The 23,052-nt window shown below is 35.6% G+C and overlaps 1 protein-coding gene across 7 annotated transcripts in view; it reads left to right on the top strand.

The window, feature by feature from the left end:
* Positions 1–23,052, top strand: part of SUPT3H (SPT3 homolog, SAGA and STAGA complex component) — a 513,545-nt gene that overhangs the window by 405,651 nt on the left and 84,842 nt on the right. For all 7 annotated transcript variants that reach the window (XR_010336723.1, XM_012448786.3, XM_012448787.3 and 4 more), the window contains one exon: positions 2,381–2,491. Coding sequence is in view for 6 of the 7 variants with exons in the window: in XM_012448786.3 (XP_012304209.1) it covers positions 2,381–2,491 (111 nt within the window). In the remaining variant the exon portion in view is untranslated. The remainder of the gene's footprint in view (positions 1–2,380; positions 2,492–23,052) is intronic.

Raw genomic sequence — 23,052 nt, forward strand, 5'->3', positions numbered from 1 at the left:
GCAATATATCGGTAGGATAAATTCTTACAGATGAAATTGCTGAGTCAAAGAGCTTGTTCTTTTTCATTTTGATAAGATTTTGCCAAATTGCTATCCATAGAGGTTGCTATCCATAGAGCTATATTGCCTACGAAGAATTATGAGAGTAAAAATGATAATTATCAGAAAAATTATAATAATTATCAGAAAAACCAGTATTAATTATTATGTGACTACAATTGACCTGTAGACCCCAGTCATAGTAATATGCAAGTTGATTCTTTAATGTTGATGACCTGGTATCTGCTACCTACTGTACTTTGAAGTAAATGAGCTTACCATTTCAAAAACATAGAGGTCCCGTTTTTAACACTTAATTTAAATAACCTAATACTATTAATAGCTAACATTACCCAGGAGGCTGAGGCAGGAGGATCACTTGAGCCCAGCAGTTCAAGACCAGCCTGGGCATCATAGCAAGACCCTGTCTCTAAAGAAATTAATCTTTTTGGCCAGGCACAGTGTCTCATGCCTGTAATCCCAGAACTTTGGGAAGCCTAGGCAGGCGGATCACAAAGTCAGGAGATCGAGACCATTCTGGCCAACGTGGTGAAATCTCGTCTCTACTAAAAGTACAAAAATTAGCTGGGTGTGGTGGCACATGTCTGTAATCCCAGCTACTTGGGAGGCTGAGGCACGAGAATCACTTGAAACCAGGAGGCGGAGGTTGCAGTGAGCCAAGATTGCGCCATTGGACTCCAGCCTGGAGACAGTGCGAGACTCCATTTTGAACATGGAGGGAAAATTAAAATTAATCTTTTTATTATTATTAGTTAGATGTGGTGGCATGTGCCTTTAGTCTCAGCTACTTGGGAAGCTGAGGCCAGAGGATCACTTGAGCCCAGAAATTTGAGGCTTCAGGAAGCTGTGATCTCACCACTGCACTCCAGCCTAGGTGACAAAATGAAACATCATCTCTTTATAAAAAATAAAACAATTTCCTAGCATGTGTCAGGCATTGTCCTAAGTGATTTATGTATTTCAACTTAATTTTCACAAAGTCCTACAAGCAATTATAATTGTTTTCCCAATTTACAGGTGAGAAAACTGAGGCCTGAGATATTATGTATCTTGGCAGAGCCAAGTACCTTATAGGGCTAGACCCTAGCCCTATAAGTTATTTTGAAAAATCATGTTAAACACATGTATACACATGTATAATTTGTGTGTATGTGTGTGTGTGTGTGTGTGTGTGTGTGTGTGTATATATATAATTGTACTTTAGGTTCTGGGGTACATGTATAGAACATGCAGGATTGTTGCATAGGTACATGCATGGCAATGTAGTTTGCTGCCTCTATCCCTATCACCTATATCTGGCATTTCTCCCCATGTTATTCCTCCCCAACATCCCCAACCCCGGCTGTCCCTCCCCTAGTTCCCCCCACCACAGACCCCAGTGTGTGATGCTCCCCTTCCTGTGTCCATGTGTTCTTGTTGTTCAACACCTGCCTATGAGTGAGAACATGAGGTGTTTGATTTTCTGTTCATGTGTCAGTTTGCTGAGAATGATGGTTTCCAGATTCATCCATGTCCCTACAAAGGATACTAACTCATCGTTTTTTTATGGCTGCATAGTGTTCCATGGTATATATGTGCCACATTTTCCTTGTCCAGTCTATCATCAATGGGCATTTGGGTTGGTTCCAGGTCTTTGCTATTTTAAACAGTGCCGCAATGAACATACATGTGCTTAAGTTGGTATTCATGCTCTCATTGCGAATAATCCTTCTCTTTGTTGTATCTTTTTGTGCTTGCAAACCTGCCTTTTACAGATGAGACAAATTGAAACAAAGTTGTTGGTTTGTTTTGTTTTGTCCTGAGATACCTAGAAAATTAGAAACCAAGCTGAAATGGTGTTTTATGACAATCTCAGTTATGATGAATAAATGTATAGCAATTTTACATTTTTCATTTTAAGTTGATGACCCTCAAGTTGTTTCAGAAAGGTGTCCAAGAAGCTCCTAAGAAACATTTATAATAATGTTAAAGTGTTTTTTTTTAAAAAAAACAATAACTTCCTGTGGTTCTTTCAGTAAGCTCTCATGACACTTTTTATCTGCAGGCAAGTAGCTGTATTCTCCTGTGTCTTGACATGCAGGCTTAGGTGAAATATTGTGGGCATAAAAATTGCATTTGGTAGGTCTGTGAGGAAGGGGTCATGTAAGAGTCATCTTTGATTTGTTAATGGAATTTTTTTTTAGATGTAGTATATGGCAATAGTGATGTACATCCTAAGGGAAAAAATGGTCTTTTATAAAGGTTTATTTTCATATTTATAAACTGTAGTTCTGTTGTGTGTTTTTGATTTAGTAACAATTTATGTGTTTTTCTGTCACAGAGCACTGCAGCCTGTGGTGTTGAGGCTCACAGCAATGCCATCCAGCCCTGCCACATCAGAGAGGCCATTCGACGCTACAGCCACAAGATTGGCCCACTTTCCCCATTCACAGTACGTAATAACAGAGTTATAAAAAGTTATATTTATAATATGAAAGAATTTTGATTTTCAAGTGGTCAAATGAAGAAGCAATGGAATTGTTGAAAGCAATTTGTGGTGACTGTAATTTTGTTGTATAAAAGTGGCATAATTCTCTTGGGAAGTAAAAGTCATTTTCGTCTCTTTGGAAGGACACTTTTTCCCCTACAAAATATTATTTTCTTTCAATTACAAATTAAGTTTTTTTGTTGTTGTTGAGGCTTATAGTTTCTATTTTTCAAAGCTTAAGTTTATAAAACGTTATTCTCAAATTATATGTATCCAAATATTGCTAGAAGCACTTTATATTTTAAAATTGGTTAGATTAGCATTACCACTTCTATGAGATATCTTTGTCCTAAACATACTTTTAGTTGGAAGAAGAAGAGATATTTCTTTACCGGCTTTGAACTAGGATGAAATGCGGACAGCCTTTTACATCTTCAAATGATTTGAAAACTTATAATCAGGGTTTTGTGTTGTTTTAATGGGGAATTAAAGACCTGATATTTCAACAGCCTAAAGAAAATATATGCAGGTATATGTGTATTAATTAAATGCTCATTTTGTGGCCCTTTAAAAAAAAAATCCTTATTTGTGTTAAGAGAAGTTTCTTCAAGTCCTACTCTGTTTATAAGGAACTAGTTCAACAGAAAGTAAAGTTTGATATATATAACTGAGGAATAGTCAGATTTACTTTTTTGATATTGTGTTTTAACCTTCTAATGAAAATGTATAATATTATACATAAACAAATGAGTAAATAAATAAAAAGTATTACATAGTATATGTTTTACCTAAAAGTGGATTTTACTTTTCATAAAAGCCATGATTTTGTCTATATTATCTTTTTTCCTTATGTTAAGAGAATGCTTTCTTTTCATTCTTTGTTTTTATTAGTTGTTGTTAATTCTGTAGATAGAGTCTCTGCATAAGAGCAAGAACATGCTTTATAAATACATCAGAAGCTCTGTGATGGTGATACTTTTCACTTTTAATATTTAAAGTTCATCTCGTATAAGAACGTGATTTTAATATTGCTGATTAAAGCAATATGTCCTTTTGCATGAATGTTATTAGAGTGTTATAACTTAAAAGAAATAGTTAAATCAAGTTTCTTTTACATAATGGGTGAAGCTGTTTTAAATGTTAGGCCAAAGGGAAGATGAATATGAAAATCATGAATGAGAAAAATAAGAGATAATTGGAAGTAAGAATTTAAAAACCAACTGAATTTGAAAAAAAAAACTTATAATGGAAGACTGAAAATATCAAATCCATAGTTGCCAATCAAATAATGACTAAAGGTTGAGATAATGGAAGAGAAAGGAAGAAAAAAGAAACAGTGCTTGATAATAATCTAGAAGCAATTAAAAGATAGCAAAGAGAAACATGATTTATGAGAAGTAACCTAAAATGGTAACTAAAAGTAATAAATAAAATTACATAAAGGAAAATGTATCCAGTACAATGAGAAAACCTCCTAATCATGAAGTCTGCATTATTTCCTCAAAAAGAAGTAGTAACTGCTTCACTCTTCAAATTTTTTGTTTTTAAAATAGACTGATCACTTGAGAACCACCTTGGTTAATGACATTATTTACATACATGTGTGTATGTACATCTTTTCCCCACATCCAACCTGGTACTTAATGTATTACTGCTTTTACAATCTAAGACTGTAGTATTAGTATATGATCAAAAATGTACTTTAAGCTAGGTTCAGCTATTGTCTAAGCTAATTTTTATTCCGTAAACATAAAGAATGGGCTTTTTTAAACTGATGACACAATTTTCAAATGCTTAATTTAAATACATCTGGAAAATAAAACAAGCCATGACCTGGAAGTTTCCATTAGCCACTAGTAGAGCAATCAAACAAAATCAGTGCAGATGGTAACAAACTCGACCCCAAGGGGCACCCAAGGTGTTATCTCTCCTCAGCAGGGGAGCCCCACTTGGAAAGGTCTGCTCCATTATCTACAGCTATGAGAATTTGCCCAAACTACAAGAGTGAATATGCCTGCACCTTTTTTTTTTTTTAGACGGAATCTTGCTCTGTTGCCCAGGCTGGAGTGCAGTGGTGGGATCTCAGCTCGCTGCAACTTCCGCCTCCCAGGTTCAAGCGATTCTCCCTGCCTCAGCCTCCTGAGTAGCTACAATTACAGGTGCCTGCCACCACACCCAGCTAATTTTTGTAATTTTTAGTAGAGATGGGGTTTTGCCATGTTGGCCAGGCTGTTAAACTCCTGACCTCAGGTGATCCACCCACCTCAGCCTCCCAAAGTGCTAGGATTACAGGTATGAGCCACTGCGCCTGGTTTGCCTACAGCTATTTTATGTCATAAATAGCATGACTGGGGTGTCACAGTTTCATAGTATATATTATAATACATAAGTCTACCTTTAGAGTTAAAAATTCTCTTTAAAATGGGATGGATTTGTAGACTGTGTTGTGTCAATAACATGGCCATCCTGTATTGGCTCCTACAAACCTCCAGCTGCTAAAAAAAAAAAGCTCATCATACAAACTTACCATGGTTAGGGATGCTGATGTCCAGTTCCCTAAGGTCCACTCTAAGGAACTGACATGGTACTTGGTATTTTAAGCTGCACTGGGGACACGTTGCCACCTAGGCTTTGAGCTGCAACTCCTAACGGGAGACAAGACATGTGGGCTGCCTCTGTCATAGATTGACGCCTATCTTTTCATACAGAAAGGCTGAACTGACTTGCCTCCAATGTAAAATGTCCTTTGTAAATTAAAATGCCAATGAACAACTAGTCTATATTTATGAAACACAGAGACTCTATCTTCATAGCATGTCATTCTGAATCTAGAGTGTTTGGTACATATTTAAATGTAACATCTAATTTAGAATACCCATAACAATGTGTATATATCCAGTTTCCAATAATTTGATATTGTTAATAGTTTACATGGAAACATAATTCAAATAGCATATTTAAAAATCTGCTTTTGTGAGTCATCTTTCCGTCTACTATATGACTTCTGAAATAATTTTATACCAAATGACAAGATCAATTTCAGGCATATAATTCATTATATAAAGAATTGTAAGTGAATTTTTCGCCGTAGGAATTGTTTAAAATGATAGAAGAAAGGAATACTTAAAGCCATGTTAGCTGGAGAAAAGGGAAAACAGTACAAACAATGGTTTGAATTGTAGTAGCTCCTGGGATAGGAAATATACAGGGAGAATGGCATAAACATCAGGCACCTGCCACATACCTGTGAACACCACATTCACGAGTGCTGTGGAGACACTCGCCATCCATCCCCACTCAGCAGTTAACAACAGTACTCTCTTTGACATATTGGTTATCATTGGTGATTTGTTTCTTTTTTGTATTCTCATTTATTCTCAATCCTATTTGGAAGATAAGAGAAGGTATCATACCTTCTTAAGGAATTTTCCTAAGTCAAGCTATTAATTAGATTAAATTAAATTAAACCAGAGCCAAGATTCAGGCCTTCCAACCCCTACCTTCAAACTCTTTCTCCTGAAATACTCACTTTTGCAGCTGTCCCCACCCTACCTCACTTTCTGTATACACACTCTAAAGAACCTTTAGAGAAACTAATTTTACTTTTTGGCTTCTTGTTTATTTTTCTTAAATAATTCTAAACATCACTTCATATTCTCTGCTGTGCAGTATTCTAGAGTGCTTTTGCAACCTAGAACATCCTAAGTGATTTTGATGCTTGCCATCTTATATTGTTTTTATTCATAGTAGTTCATAATATGTGAAGTTACATTGCGTGGTGATTAAGAATTTTGGTCCTGGAGCTAAATGGCCAGGATCCAGATACCAGCTCTGCCACCGACAAGCTGAGTAGCCTTACACAGGTTTCTTCACTTCTTTATGGCTGTTTCCCCATCTCTAAAGTGAGGATATTAGATTATACTTCATGATAGGATTTAAGAAGAACTGTGAACTTAATTAACATGTAATGAGTGCTTAATAAATTATGTTAGTAATATTGGAAGTCATAGTAGCTATGGTATATTTTTTAAGAGAGATAAATAACACAAAGTAAGTGGAAACCATTCCACTCAACTACACTCAAATACGCATGCCCATGCACACACATATGTACACACAGAGGCTATGTGGCCTTACTCTGTAATCCCAGAAAAAACTAAAAATTTAAATAATAATGTGTTTCGTTTATGGACTAATAGTTTATGCCATTACAATTTGAATACCATTTAAACATCATTGTTCCTAAAAATAAATGTTCATTTTTACTTTTTGGATTAATAATGATTAAAGAACATTATTGGTTTTGTTAATCACTGAACATCGTAAATAAGTCTTAGCAACTGAGTGTACATAGTTACCACCCGATTTTTTGCATGCCAGCTAGATTTTGCATACCAGCTCTCTGGAACAGAAATCTAAAGAACAAAAAATGGATGACCTCATTTATAAAGTTTCTTCAGTTTTAGTATTTGCGACTTGACATATTTGTATAAGTTATTGAAAAAGTTTTCAGAAATTGATGAATATATCAAAGTTAATATATTTTTAAACTACTGGGCTTATTTTTCTCAACTTTTGAAGTTTCAGTTTACTGATTGTAAAAGAAATGCTAATATGTTAGAAAATCATGAAGATATAGAAAAGTAAAGCAAAGAATAAAACTTACATTCTAGAGATAACTACTGTTAATATATCACTACCTTTTCATTCTGCCCTTTTTCTTTGTATATACATATTAATAATTTAGCAAAATTGAGATTATTCTGATATTGCTACTTAACATTTTATAGTATATTATGTAGTCTTTAAAACATGATTTTAATAGCTTCGTAGTATACTTTATACATCTAAATTATTCACTTAACCATTCCATTTTGTTCTTTATTTAGATTATAAATAGCAATAGTGGATATTTTTGTATGTAAATATTTATCCATCTATCTGGTTGTTTCCTTATGAAAGATTACTAGAAGTGAAATTCCTGGATCAAAGGATCTATCCTTTTAAATTTCCAGATAATCTTGCCAAAATAATTCTTAGAGAACATGAATGAATTCATAATTGTATAAGTGGTATATGAGAGCATATACTCAAATCAGCATTGAATATTATCAGTTTTATTTTTGTCATTTTCCAGGCAAAAATAAAGTAGCAATTATAGCTACTAATACTTATTGAGCACTCATGCATCATGCACTGCACTGCACTGCACTGTACTAACTCACACAAGCCTTATAACTACCTTAACAAATAGAAACTATTGTTATTTTATGGCTGAGAAAACTAACAGGCTGTAACTAGCCTTCCCAAGTTCACATACAGCTAATGAGTCATAGCATATTTTTGTTTTAATTTGTATTTGATAACTAATGATATTGACCATTTTTATATATTTACTAATAATTTATATTTCTTTGAATTTTGATCATGTCTTTGCCATTTTTTATAGGACATTAGCTTTACCTGTATGAATCTACTGTATTCTTAATTATTTTTATTCAACTATAATTCTACATTTTTATCTAATATATGGTATGAGAGCTTCTTTAATACAAGAACTAAATATCAAAATATGCCACTCAATTAAATGAGTATCTTGTTCCTATTTATTAGGATTGTTTTATTTATCTTCTATTAAATTACTTCAAGTTTATCTCGGGTGTTTCTGTTTTCTATTCTATATTTTCCAAAATTATTGGTAGCATTTTGTATATACTACCTGAATATATAAAGAATACAATATTTTGGAAGGGTATCATGGTCTAAAAATAGGTGTAACAAAGATTTAAATGAATCGTCCCATCAAAAAATTCATTGGCATTTGTTTGAAGAGCATTTTTTTCACAACCTAAAACTTAAATGCTTTTGAATGGTAATGGTTTTAACAAAAACATTCTTAGAATTTACTTGTTCAGGTTTAGAAGTAAAAAGCATTTAAAATTTTTATGATTAGAGCATTTTTTTTTTTGTCTCAGAGAAAATACTCTGTGGGGTAGTCTAGTGTTCTCTTATGTCACAGGGAAGGGGGTCAGACATGTTTTATCTAGATCCTCACTATTTACAAGCAGTAGGTGGTACCCATGGTTACCTACTCTGAAGCTCAAGCCTAGTTCACAATGGGAAGTGCTGTAAATTGCTGATATAAACCCAAGTCTGTAATTTTGAAAGCCAGAGAAGGGAAACTATGTTCACTGAGTGTGATGACATAATCCCATCTGTAATGCCTAAATCTATTTTGATTTCTCCTGATATTCACAGTAGAAAAATGTTAACCCTCTGAACTTTCATGTTACCAGGTAATTTTCTGTTGAACTAGAATAGTGAGACGATAAAATCGCTTATTTAAGCATGATCATTAACCAGAATAATACCTTAAGTGCGTCTGTAGAAACAAGTCTCTTTAGTCTTTCCTCAGCTGCCTTAAATTGAGACAGAATCATAGCATTTTAAAGCTGGAGAGGACTTGAGCTAGCCAGTTAGTCTGGACCTCCGAGAAGCTTTGTGATGTACTCAAAGACACTTTGCAAGTGCATGACAGAACTAACCCAGCCTTCTGACTCTTAGATACTGTGGCCATTTACTTTGATGTAAATATTAGAGGGTGCTGGAGATGTTTTCATATCATTAGTTTAAAGATGTTCATAATGGACTAATAGGGATCAAAAACATGAAAAATTTTAAAGAATTCCTCACATTAAATTTTTAAAAACAAAAGTAGCATGGCAGATTGTTTTAACTCTTTTGATCTAGAATTTCATATTTGCAAATATTTATGTCATGAGCACATTAGATTTGTCTGCATCTTATGTGTTCAACCTGGAAAATTAAATGTCACAGAATATTAGAATAATTTTCAAATGTAAATGCCAAGTAGAAATTGGGTGAAACTAAATTATATGTATTTTTACTGGAAGTGAAAATTTTCTTAATAAATTTTTTGAGAGTACTAAATCTGTTATTACAGATTACAGCCCAAAGACATGTTCAAAACTATAGCCCACTGATCCTAAGGGAAAAAATTAACGTGTAGCATATTTATCATATAAGAATAATCTGAAAGTGTTTCCTAGAAAAATGTGAAACACTTAATTACTTTGAATTTTAATCACCAGAGCCTTTTCTATGTACAGCAGTTAAATACTCTGTGGCTCACTAGTACCATAGACTTCAATAAATTCTTATTAATCCTACCCATTAAACTTTCCCTTTACAGGTTGGCCTGTATTCTTAACTCTTTAAATGGTTTTATTCTAAAAATACAGCATTTCCTAAACTAGATTCTGTAGAAGACAAGTATTCCAAGAAATATTGTCTGTATTTGTATAAGAAAGATCCACTCTTAAAATTTTAATTCAGTAAGTATAGGTGTATTTTAAGTCAAAGTTGTGGATCACAGTTGGAATATTATATCCATTAATGTTCATTTTATTTTTGTATATTTTTTAGTTGTACAGCATCGAAAAGAGTTTGATTCAAAATACAGTCATTTTTAATAATGTTCTACATAGGCCTGCAATAGTCTTGGTGCAAAAGAAATAGTAAAAATTAGTTGTTTGAAAGTTGTTTCACTAATGATATCTGGCACATGCTTATATATCTAAACTGGAAAGTGTTTAGAGGGAATCAATATATGGGTTGCTTATCCAGCATAATTCTTCATGGTTTTCTGGCAAATATTTTTTAATGAATCTTAAAACACTGTAAGCTACTCAGAGGTGTCATGAAGAAAATCTCTGTCATCTGAGGACTCTTCTCTGACAAATATTTATTAAAGTTTGAGGGTTAAATTTATTTTGCTTTGTCTATTGAATCCATATTTGGTGAACTTCATTTTCTACTATTGTAAGCATAACATTATGATTCTACATTGCCAAATGGAGTTGGTATGATCATGTTATAAAATTGTTTAATTTTTTTTTTTTTCCTAAATCAGCAGATGTGGGGAGAAGGGAAGAGAGATTTTATCTCGCTTAAACTCTGCAGCAATATCTTACCTTGGAGCAGCCAGTACATTTGTTTATAAGAAATTATTTAGTTCTATTTTGAAAAATCCTGGTGTTCTTAACAACTAATGTTTGTCTCTGTGGCATACAGTGACTATTCAAACACATTTTGCTTTTTCCTGCTTTTACTTTGTATCATTAGTAAATACCTCAAATTTAGTTCATAACAGGACATACATCCTGAGGTGATAGAATTATTTGCACAGTTTTATATAGAATATATTTGGGCTGCTTTAAATATCAAAAACAAAACAAACCTAAATTCCAAGATACAACTTACTAATCAACAAAACAATTATAAGAGGTTCAAATATAAAACAGTGAATGACATAACCTTTATTTTGAGTAGCACAAAAACTGTGATAGACATTCAAACCAAACATCTATGAAGACCCCAGAATATTACAAAGAATTCTAGAATTTTCAGGAACATAGTCTGAAAAGCCTATCCGTCTTCACTAATGGGCATAAAGTCACAATAAAAGATGACAGTCTTAATCATCTCTCTGTATTTTCTCCAAGTTTATGTCTTTCAAAGTCTTTTTAAATTGGAAGTACTTCAATATAAATTAATCTCTTTTTACTATAAAAGGTATACTATATCTTGAGGTATAGAGGAAGAATTGATCATGGGTGCAAGGAAAGGGGTAATTTATACCAGAGAGAAACCTTTTCAGTGTAATATTCTAAAAAAGGACTAAATCTTGAGGTATAAATGTTGTTATAGTTTCTGAGTCTTTGCAATCTTCTGGAGGAATGATTAAATTGAAGAAAATCTTTAGAGTGACTCCGAAAAGGAAAATATGTCTTTAAAAAAATTACAGGATTCTTTTAATTCATAAATTCATGAAAGCAGCACAAAGATTAGCCAGGAGGAACTAAACTAAGTTGAGTTATTTCTAAATTTAAAAATTGTGCTCTATAAATGGCAAGAAACTTCTTTTAAGTCTGTGAAGAAACAAGAAGATTGTACTCAGACGACTCTTTCAGTACATTAAGTTGCTCATGTTGACCTAGCAAAAATACTATTTATATTTTTAAAATATTTTATATACAAATTAGGTGAATATTAGAAAATAATATATCAGTTTTATTTAAATAGATTATTTGTTTACTATTGCCAGAAACATCTAACATTCATAAGTGTGTTTTGTTTAAGTGAAACTTTTGTATAGTCTTTTATTGATAGCGTGACAAAAAATCCCCTCCAAATGCCTGTGATGAGAGCCTGTTGAACTGTAGGTGATTTACTTTTTGGTGATTTCTTAAATAGTGTTACATAACTTTAGTCAACATATATAATCATTGAAATGTCATTTAATTTACTGATGTATGCAAAGCTAATCCCAGAACATAATAAGTGGATTGTTTTAATTGGGAAATTTGCACCTTTCACAAATGAAACTGATACCTTACTCTTAGTGTGCCCAACATGTATTTAAGATTATATGCAAGTTAGTTAAAATGTGCAGGAAAAAAATAATTATACCGTGTTTTCCTGACCAGTGTTTTAATTATGATTTGATTTAAACCAAATCCCCTAGGCTATGTAGGCAAAGATCAAATATCCCACCCCCACATACTGCCTCTGCATGACTCTAGGCTGCGAGAAGAGAAAAATTCATAGCCATATGTCAGTCAGATGTTAATTCTTTCCCTGGCACCTGGATGGGTTCTCCCACATGATTAGAGTACACTCGCAGTTCTGGGCATATGCCCAATATGTGGAGTATGCTCTCCAGATCGGGAAATATTTTGTCTGATTAGTTGGCAGAGGTCATGAGGACAGAGCCCAGTGTCAGGCGCTGAGTTTGCCCAGGTGCATTCAAGGTGACAGTTGGGCTGCTGTGCCTCTGGAGGAAATAGCAGGGAGGGAGTATTTGAGTTGACGTTCTGGCTCCAGAAGTTCACAGCCTGGCCTACAGATTCCTGTCAATCCAATTCAAATACTTGTGTAGAGTTTACAGTTTCCAGTAGAGACATTAGAGACTACATTTCTGGCCCTAATCATACTCTGTATTCCTGATCTAACCCAAAAACCCATACCTGTATTCAAGACTAATTAGGTAAGATCCCTAGAAGTAAATGAGTTATAATTGACAAACATTTCTCATCCAAGCAGGGTTTTGGTGTTAAAAATAGAAAGAGGAAAAACTTGGTTTTTACACTGTGCTTTTCTCTGAAGCCACTGTCTAAAGAAGACAGTATTAGGGGTTGATCTTCATGTTGGTGACCTAACTTTGCCTTAATTTTTGATGGCAAGCAATGTCTATCGCTCATACAACCAGCTCACAAATGGTTAAAATAAAAAGTTAATAAGGAGCAAGGCAAGACTATGTACTGCTATGAGTCAGTCTGTCACCTACCACTGCTAGAAGAACAACGCAAAGTACATGCCTTCCTGATGGAATGAAAGCACACTTCATGTACAAAGAACAGCACTTGATTTTTGAGTATGGACTAGAATCCGTATCTGTACAACTGAACTACATGTGATTTAGAAGTGGAAAGACCAATATTAACATCTATATGTGTCCTGAGATCCCTATAGCTCTGATATCTGCATTTATTCAATAAGCGTATGCCAAACATTGTGTTAGATATATGTTGGGAGGGAGGTATGGTGTATGGAGATAAGTAACCAGTTATTCAAATATAGCAAAGGAGGTGAATAAAGAAGCAGTGCCATGTGATTGATGTCATAACTAAAAGATGGACAGTACCTGAGATACAGTGAAAGGAGGGCACAATCTGCCTGAGGAGGTAAAGGAAAACTTTTAGGGTCTTTAATATTTGACTTTATATGACAGAGGTGAAGGGAATGAGTAGTGATTTTGAAAAGACAATACAGGGAGACAGAGGAGCAAGAATAAAATTAAAAATAAAAAAGATACATGAAAGTAGCATGGCTGTTCAGGCAAAGATGAGGAACTGGATCTGGAATACGTGGAGGTGAGATAAAGCATCAAAGATAGTGTGATGCCATTTTGAGAAGGACTTTTAATTGCAAGCCAGTTTACCCAGACTTTATGATACAGACCATCAGTTATCAGACGGTTCTGCCAAAACACTTTATAGATTTTTCACAAATAATAGTGTTTTCTCAGTTATACAAATTCTTGTCTCTTAAATATATTGGGGTTCTCTGATTCTGTTTGGAAAATTTCTTCTTCCTTTTCTGTCTGTCTTTTTCTTTTCATTATTATTATTATTATTATCATTATTATTATTATTATTGAAAACAACAAGGTCCCACTCTATCACCCAGGCTGGGATGCAGTGGTGCAGTAATAGCTCACTGCAGCCTCCACCTCCAGGGCTCCAACGATCCTCATACTTCAGCCTCATGAGCAGCTATTACACCACCATGCCTGGCTAATTTTTTTTTAACTTTTTGGATAGATGGGGTCTTATTCTGTTGCCCAGACTAGTCTCTAATTCCTAGCCTCAAGCGACTCTCCTGCCTTGGCCTCCCAAAGTGCTAGGATTACAGACATGAGCCACTGTACAGTGAAAAATTTCCTTTCAAACAACTGATATAGTCATCAAGGAGCTATTTCAGATTTTTAAAGCCAAGTATTAATATGAACAACTCTATTGTAGAAAAGTAAGTGATTGTGGGCCGGGCGTGGTGGCTCACGCCTGTAATCCCAGAACTTTGGGAGGCTGAAGTGGGCAGATCACGAGGTCAGGAGATCGAGACCATCTGGCTAATACCGTGAAACCCTGTCTCTGCTAAAAATACAAAAAATTATCCTGGTATGGTGGCACACACCTGTAGTCCCAGCTACTCTGGAGGCTGAGGCAGGAGAACCACTTGACCCTGGAGGCGGAGGCTGCACTGAGCCGAGATCGCAACACTGCACTCCTGCCTGGGTGACAGAACAAGACTCCATCTCAAAAAAAAGAAAAAGAAAAAGAAGTGATTGTATTGAGAAGAGACTGGTGTAAGGAGATATAATAGGCAAAGAAACAACTTAGATGGTCACTGCAATATTGCAAGCAAGAGGGTAAAAGAGCCTCTTCTGAGGCAATCGCATTGAGACCAGAGAAGACAAAATGTATTCAAGATATATTTGGCATATAGAATAAGTAGGAAAAGACCCTGAGTGAGAGAAGAACAAAAAATAGCAAGTTTATAATCTGGCTGAAAGCATAGAACAGACAATTAGAAATGTTCTGAAGACTAAATTCAGTGCTCAGATACTTAACAAAGAACTTGCATTAAATTTAAACATTCACCGGGGAAACTAATTTCAGGGGGATTTCCTGGTTGAGGATGGGGGTAGCTTAAAGCAAAAATCATCTAAACTTAAAAAAAAAACATTGTAGCTTTCTGTTTGTACTTCTGGGAGTATTTGTATATATGACCAGAAAGTCCCACATATTATGCTGTTTTGATCAACAAATTGACATTCAAAGCCATTAATGAATTTGGTCGTGCATTCTTAAAAGATGACGAATCTAACCAGGTTTTGAATTTTTTCATCATTAAAGCCATGCCTGCAGTAGCTGTGTGTAAGATCCAAACCATTATTTTCCTAAATTTTGATTAGCAGCTTTTATTTCTGTGTGAACCCATTATCTCTATCATTGCTCTTCCACGCCCCATCAAAAAGAAACTGTAAGGAAAGTAACGAGAGCAGCACTAACTTACACACCAGATTTTATAGGATTTATGAAATGATGAGTTAGCACTTCTTCTACTATTTAACAGAAATCCAGTCTTACTGATTGTAGTGATGCTTCTAAATGGAGACTCGCTATATAGTTGATCATTACCCATACAATCATTCTACCTCAGCAAGCACTTCCAGTCTGTAAGAAGTTCAGGCTCAATTTCAGACTTTTTTGCCCTTCCCTGCTAAGTGTCCCTCCTTCAGATTTATGAAAGAAAATATTTCTTTCTGTGAAAGGTTTTTGTACACCCGCATCTGGAAGTGTTTATTTCAGTGGCATGTAAGCTATCTGTGGATTTAGTTAGCACCAGACCCCCTTTTGTGTACTTCTGCCTTAAAAATTTTATAAATGATCTTATTGAATTTGTGCCAGTGTGCACATGGTTTGGCTGATTGCAGCATATATCCTTTACCTGCCAGTCACCTTTGATTTATGTTCCTTCTGCTAAGCTTTTGCCTTCCAAAAATGGTGCCACTGAACTGTCCTCTAAATCATCTTATTGGTTAAATTACTCCAAGATGAGCTAGTATGTTTTTGGTTGCCTACAGTCAGATGAATTTATATTTTTATGCCCTTACCCACTTCCAGTAAAGCCACTTATAGAGGAGGATTGGACAAGTTATGTCATCGATCTCTTTATTCCAAATGAATACCATCTGAAACACTGTGCCAAGACTAAAGTGATAAAGTGTTGTTTGGCATCTACTTACAAGTCCTTCCTTTGCAAATAAGTCTGTACCTTAAACTAAATCTGATGTGGGGGCTTTTTGACTCTCGGAAAAGGGGAAATAAAGTCACTGAAACAAAATATGTAAACTTTGTCAGAAAGATAGGGATTTTGCAGGCTTTCCAAAACTTTACTAACTTGTGAGTTTCATGATGTTCTGGAGAAAAGCAGGTGGCTTGGGCAGTTACTTAAAATATTGGCTATTTGTGGGAGTGGTTTCAAGGGGTGTTGTATTTCTAAAGAGAGATCTTAAAGAGTTAACTCCTAAGAGCTTTTGACAAAATGATGCATCATTTTGAACTAATTTTCTAGAGATACATTTTGGTCATTGAAGATACCATTTAACTTAATGTCGCAGGTTACTAGCTGTATCACTATATTACCACCAGTGAATTTAGAGTGAATTTGCTAATGAGGAAGTCAGTATTGTGCTGATAGAGCATGGCATTACTGATGTAAATTTTAAAGTAGGTTTTAAGTACTCAAATATCTCACTTAAGCTTTGCAAAGAACTGGGTGTTTTTTTTTTTTCTGTAATATATGATGATAGAGGAGTATTTTTTAATTTCCATGATTGTACTTGAAATGGTGTGGAAGTATTTAAAATACTTGGATTACACAGCTCTCAATATCATAGTTCACAAACTATTGCAAGCAAGGATAGAAACTTCTAGGCTGCTTGGCTGTGGTCCCACCTAGCCTGAGGTATTTATTCTAAAAGACTCATGAGGCTCATTTATACTCTTGAAAATTTATGTGGCGCTCCCTGTGCTCTACGAAGGTGAACACTGTCTCAAGATTGTGTCAGTCATATTTGCATGTTTAGACAGTCATGGCACTGACATGCTGTTCAGAGAAGCAGCATGTGCAGGACTGCTGCTAATAGAAAATCAGTACCAGAGATGTGAGTACTGTGTTTCCATTAATATGTCAGTTTTACTTTAAAAAACATATATATATGCACCTATATGATCTTTTAGATAGAATACACATATACTGTACATATATTGTATGTGTGTAAACATGTATTTGTATGTGTATACAGTCTCAAATATAATCTCATTTAAAATGATTATCCTAAATGAACCAAAAATTTCACAAATACTGTTTTATGTAAGTGACTACTTAACATTCTACTATCTTTGGTGGTTTCTCAAGGGCTTTTGAGTCAGACAGCTTGCCTGAGCCAGTTTTATGATTTATAAAAGTTAGCAATTTTTTTTTTTTTTTTTTTTTTTTGAGACAGCGTGTTACTCTGTTACCCAGGCTGGAGGAACCCGGGCTCCAACAATCCTCCCACCTCACTCTTCCAAGTAGCTGGGACTACAGACATACACTGTCATGCTCAACTAGCTTATTTTTATTTTTATTTTATTTATTTATTTATTTATTTTGTGGAGACAAGTTCTCACCATGTTACACAGGCTGAACTCCTGAACTCAAGCAATCCACCTGCCTCAGCTTCCCAAAGTACTGGGATTACAGACATGACCCTCTGTACCCAGCCCCCAAATTAGCAGTTTTTAATAAGTGTCCGTAATAATACTTGAAAGCTTCCAGCACTGTGCTTAACATATAGAACATACTCAAAGAAATGCAGTGTTTTAAAATCATTGTTATCCTATCAGAATTTAAATGTAGATCATAATGCTAACTTGCCAATAGTGCCCTTCAGAGAATCACAAAGGGACACCCAGCCTGACATATGAGTCTGAGACAGAGACCCAGACCTATAATTGGCTTTCTTTATAGCTTTCAAAAAATTCCCTAATGTTTCTGTGTCCATTGTCACTTAATAATAATACGTTCTTTATGCCAAAACCTTTCAGAGATCCACAAATGCTTTACTCCCTTCCTGCCCTGCATGTTTGCCCTTGTGTGGGCCAACAGACCCATGCTGAGGACCACTTTACTTCCCGGTGTCTGTCACATTACTCACCACATATGGGGAATGAGACTTAGAGGCAGAAAGAGTATGGTAAAAAGGTGAAGATCTACAGAAATTGTGGGTTCCAAAAAGTAACTACCAAAATCATTTACAGGAATGAGAGCTTACCGAAGTTGGAAGCTTTAGATTGAAAGAGAAAGAAATGAAAGATACAGTGTATGATGAATTGGCTTTAATGATACGTTTCCAGCCAGAGCATCAGGAAAGGATCCTTACCCAGAAATAGTTCCTACTCCTGCTTTTACTGATTCCTAAAATTCTACTAGTATAGAGTCACTGTCATCTCTCAAAATACGCTTTTGTACACCTGTGAAAAATTAACATTTCAAACATCTAGATGAGAGATTCTAAATTCAACAAAATTGTTTGGCAATAATGCTTTAAGTTGATAATGTTGACGAAAAGAGTCAAACTGTAAAATATTTGAAAAGATTTATTTTGAGCCAAATATGAGTAATGATGGCCCATGACACAGCCCTTGGGAGATCCTGAGAACATGTGCCCAACGTGGTTGGGGTGCAGCTTGGTTTTGTACATTTTAGGGAGACATGAGACATCAGTCAAATATATTTAAGATATCCATTGGTCTGGTCCAGAAAAGTGGGACACCTTGAAGCACGGAAGGGTCTGGAGCTTCCAGGTTATAGGTAGATTTAAAATTTTTCTGATTGGCATTTGGTTGAATTATTATCAATAGAAATGAATGTCTGGGTTATGATGAGAAGTTGTGGAGACCAAAAATGTTATACGGATGAAGCCTTCAGGTAGCAGACTTCAGAGAGAATAGACTATAAATGTTTCTTATCAGACTGAAGGTCTGTGTTGATGTTCATGCTAGAGGTATAATGTGGAACGTCCAACCCCCACTTCCCATCATGGCCTCAACTAGTCTTTCAGGTTACATTTTAGAGTGCACTGGCCAAGGAGAAAGTCTGTTCAAATGGTCGGGGGTAGGGGGAGGCTTTAGAACTTTATTTTTGGTTTATGGTAACGAGTATGATCTTTGGTGTATTCTCTTAGTCTATTTCTGTAAGTTATTCAAGATAGATGAGAACATATACAGAATTTATCTTAAGCAGAACTGTAAGTTATTCAAGCAGAACTATAAGTTATTGAAGATAGATGAGAACATATACAGAATTTATCTTAAGCAATTTCTGGAAACTATACGGTTCAGGTTATCTCAGCATCTGATAGTTATATACTTTTCTTAAAGCCTAAGTTGAAAGTGTTTCTTTCTCCCCAGTGGAAAGAAAAATAGTGTAATGTTATATGAACAAACTCTCTGAGGCCCTTCTAAATTTTGGTAGCAGTATTTGTCATGCACTGAATTGGGAGAATTTTGCCACTGTCTTTACTTTTATCCCAAGGCAGTTTCTTAGCACTCATACTTTTTTTAGAGGTAAGGTAAAGAGAAAGAAATGGATGTTCAGATTTAGACAGATATGGGCCCGAGGAGTTCCTGGTGATGATACAGGGCATGGTAGTAAGAGTCCAGATCCCATCTCTTTCCTATTTTCTTGGCTTTGTTCTCCTTCTGAATCTAGTCCTAAGCTTTGACCCACTTGCTCCAAGATACATTATATTTCCTGATCTGATCCACACCTGGTGAGGACCTGTATCCTCAGGTAGACCAAGGCACTACATCTTGATCATCTTGGTTCCTCTCTCAGCAAAGGACAATACTTTTTGTTTATTCATAGCTCAACATAAAAGATGGATGAATGGATGGACAGGTATACTGAATGATGGCCTGAAGAGACAGTAGCTGCCTCATAGACACAGTCCAATTTTGATCTCCGTAATCAGTTTTAGTCCTCTTAAACTTGATGTGCCTTATATAAATGGACACTTCATTACCTATGATTAATTAGTATATGGGTAACTGCAGGGCAGCAAAAAGAAATCATAAGATTGCTTTATTATTCCTATCCAGGATTAATCATTGATTCCTCAGGAATCCAAGGCAAAATAATGGCCAAGCTACCTTATGAGTAGTATCTGTTTTAAAATAATATGCTCAGCGGGTAGTTATGTACCAAACATATTGAAGAATCCTAAGCATACTGGGGAAAGTATGAAGCTGAGCTCCTAGCATCATGCTGGAACTATAATTGGAGCTAATAAATGCCTGTTTAATTGATTGACCTCATTTTCAGCACTGAGGAACAAAGCTCCATGTAACCAACAAGAAAGAATTTTCCTGCCAGTTTTAAGCCTCTGAGGATTATCTTTTAACTTCACTGATAAAACTCTAATCATTTTGCAAAATGGCTTTTAGGTGACTGGGTGATACATATAAAACACTTAATCATCATGGTTACTTTTATCACAGAAGTCCATTCTGTCTACCTAATTGTTCTTGACAGCAATTTTTTAACGAAGTATTCAGAGGAGCAATGCCCAACTATTAGGCTCTGGATAGAATGTTATAATAGAATATTATTCTTTGTAATAGTACTTATGAAGGCAGATTTTACTCATGTGGCTATTTTATGAGCTATTAAATGGAAAATATTTAATGAGGACTCAAGTTGATATTGGATAAGCATTTGTTATAAAAATCACAGGTTACACATGAAACTATGTGGTAGGGGTGGCACGGAATCATCACTATCCATTCAGGAAGCTTTTGTCTAAAAAATTTTAGATATCAGAAATAACCACTTGGAAAATAAGATCTGAAGAACCCCAAGTAGCAGAATAATTGCACATTAAGACATATCTGTTTGTTAGGTGAATGTGTGCTCTCTTCAACCTAATTTCTCTGACAAAAGTGCTTTTGTTAGTGGTATGCTTCTGTACAGTTTCAGACACATTTTTATGAAACATGTTTATGTGTGGTCATCAATTAGGAAAAGAGTCTAGACGTCTTGTTTTCAAATTTGGAAGATATGTTCTCTTCTTGGATAACAAATTCACATGCAGCCATGAAATACATCAGGTCCCCATGCAGACTGTTGTTGTCTACATTCTTAGTGAGGAGCTATTCTCTTATCCTGTTAAGAAATTCCCAAAATATAATATTTTGTGCTATGTGGATAAATAAAAAAGCTAGACACCTGCAAATTGAAGATGGGGCTTCACACGTTTCCTGCCTGGAGGAGAATTTATCTTTTTTTTAATGATACCAAATAAAAGCAGATAAGCACAGGGATGCTGTGATTCTACTTTCCTTGGGAAAAAGAGATGAATTCTCAGCATTGTAGCAAAGAAAAAATAGTGCAAAGAAATGTGTCCTAATGTAGACTGTCAACTGGAAGGATGATTCCACTCAATTACGCAGATAGAGATGAGACTTGGGAAGAAAGGGAGAAGAAATCCCCTCTCCCATCTACAATCAGGAAATGCAATCCTCTGAGGCCATAAGCTTCGGTTTGCCTCTTCGTACTGGCCAGGGAAATCAGTTTTTTTCTGATGAACAAGGAAGAATGAGAGTCGGTATCTCACACATTTTTTTGGGAAGGAGGCATTTTCAAATCAGTGAATCAGCAATAATTCTCAATTCCTAGTGTATTGTCAGTGCAACATTAGACACTGCAGAAGAGAGAAGGGGAAGAAACTGAATATCTGTGGTGCCTCCTCACCTGGCACAGTAACTGGCACATTCAGCACCAGTGTTCATTTCCTTCTATATCCAACTACCAACAACTGAGAACAAAAAGGGAATTTACATTTAATTGTGAGACGGGTGACAGTAACTCATTGTGTAGTTAAGTGTTAAACTAAGTTATTGGTTCTAGGCGCTTTGGGAATCCAGAGGTAAAGGGAATAACTACTGCAATAAGCAAGCATCTCTACCAGTGATTCTTGTGGGGCAGCACTACTGCTCTTAGACCAGGCAGAAGGACTCCTGCCCCAGGACCCACAGTGTAGAGGGTATCTCCTATCACAAACACTGCTCAGGTCCCACTTCTCCACATCTCTTACACTGTGTCCTGAATCAAGAGGCAACTGATGATGAATGGGAATACAAAATACAGTATATACATACAGTGGAATATTATTCAGCCATAAAAAGGAATGAGGTTCTGGTACATGCTACAACATGAATAAACCTTGAAAATATTATGCCAAGTGAAATAAGCCAGACACAAATGGACAAATACTGTATGATCCTACTTACTGGAAATAGCTAGAATAGGCAAATTCATACAGATAGAAAGTAGATTAGAAGTTACAGCAGTGGGGTAAGTTTTATTGCTTAATGGGCAGAGCTTCTGTTTGGGATGATGAAAAGTATTTAGTGATGATGCTTGTACAATATTTTGTTTTGTTTTGTTTTGTTTTGTTTTGTTTTGTTTTTGAGACAGAGTCTCGCTCTTGTTGCCCAGGCTGGAGTGCAGTGGCATGATCTCGGCTCACTGCAACCTCTGCCTCCCGGGTTCAAGCAGTTCTCCTGCCTCAGCCTCCTGAGTAGCTGGGATTACAGGCACCTGCCACCACGCCTGGCTAATTTTTGTATTTTTAGTAGAGACAGGGTTTCGCCATGTTGGCCAGGCTGGTCTCGAACTCCTGACCTTAGGTGATCCGTCCACCTCGGCCTCCCAAAGTGCTGGGATTCCACTGCGCCCAGCCAATATTGTTAATGTAATTAATGCCACGGACTTGTACATTTAAAAATTGTTAAAATGGCAAATTTTGCTCTATATATTTATTGCCCCCCTCCTCCAAAGGAAACTGCCGCCGAATGCCTTGAAGTTCTGTGGATTGCGCTGCCATGACTTCTTAGATAGACACTGCTTAAGTAAGGACAAGGGGAAGATTTGAGCTGCAGAACTTTTATTTAAGAGAGAGGGCAAATTAACTCATCAGAGCCTTTCTCTGGGTATGAATGCAGTAGATTCTGGCATAAGGAAGCATTGTTTCCCCATGGTGCTGAGCATCCTTTTTCTTGCTTCTCTTCATGTTCCAATTCCAGGTTTCAAATATGCTCACAAATTAACACAGTATCCACAGCAGTTGCACATGTTAGCTGAAAAACAGTAACAATCCATATTACCCTTACACTTGTACATATTTAGGTCTAGATGTAAAGCACATGAAATGTAATACTCATTCCTTATATTGGCAACTATATGGGTAGTAGACATTAGAATTGTGAATGCCTGCCTTCTTTAAAATAAAAATAATAAGATTCCATTAAATTTTCAAAAAATTAAAAATT

This window comes from Aotus nancymaae, unplaced genomic scaffold (genome assembly GCF_030222135.1).
Source record: "Aotus nancymaae isolate 86718 unplaced genomic scaffold, 86718_ANA_hifiasm-v0.15.2.pri h1tg000040l, whole genome shotgun sequence".
In the NCBI taxonomy this organism is placed as follows: domain Eukaryota; kingdom Metazoa; phylum Chordata; class Mammalia; order Primates; family Aotidae; genus Aotus; species Aotus nancymaae.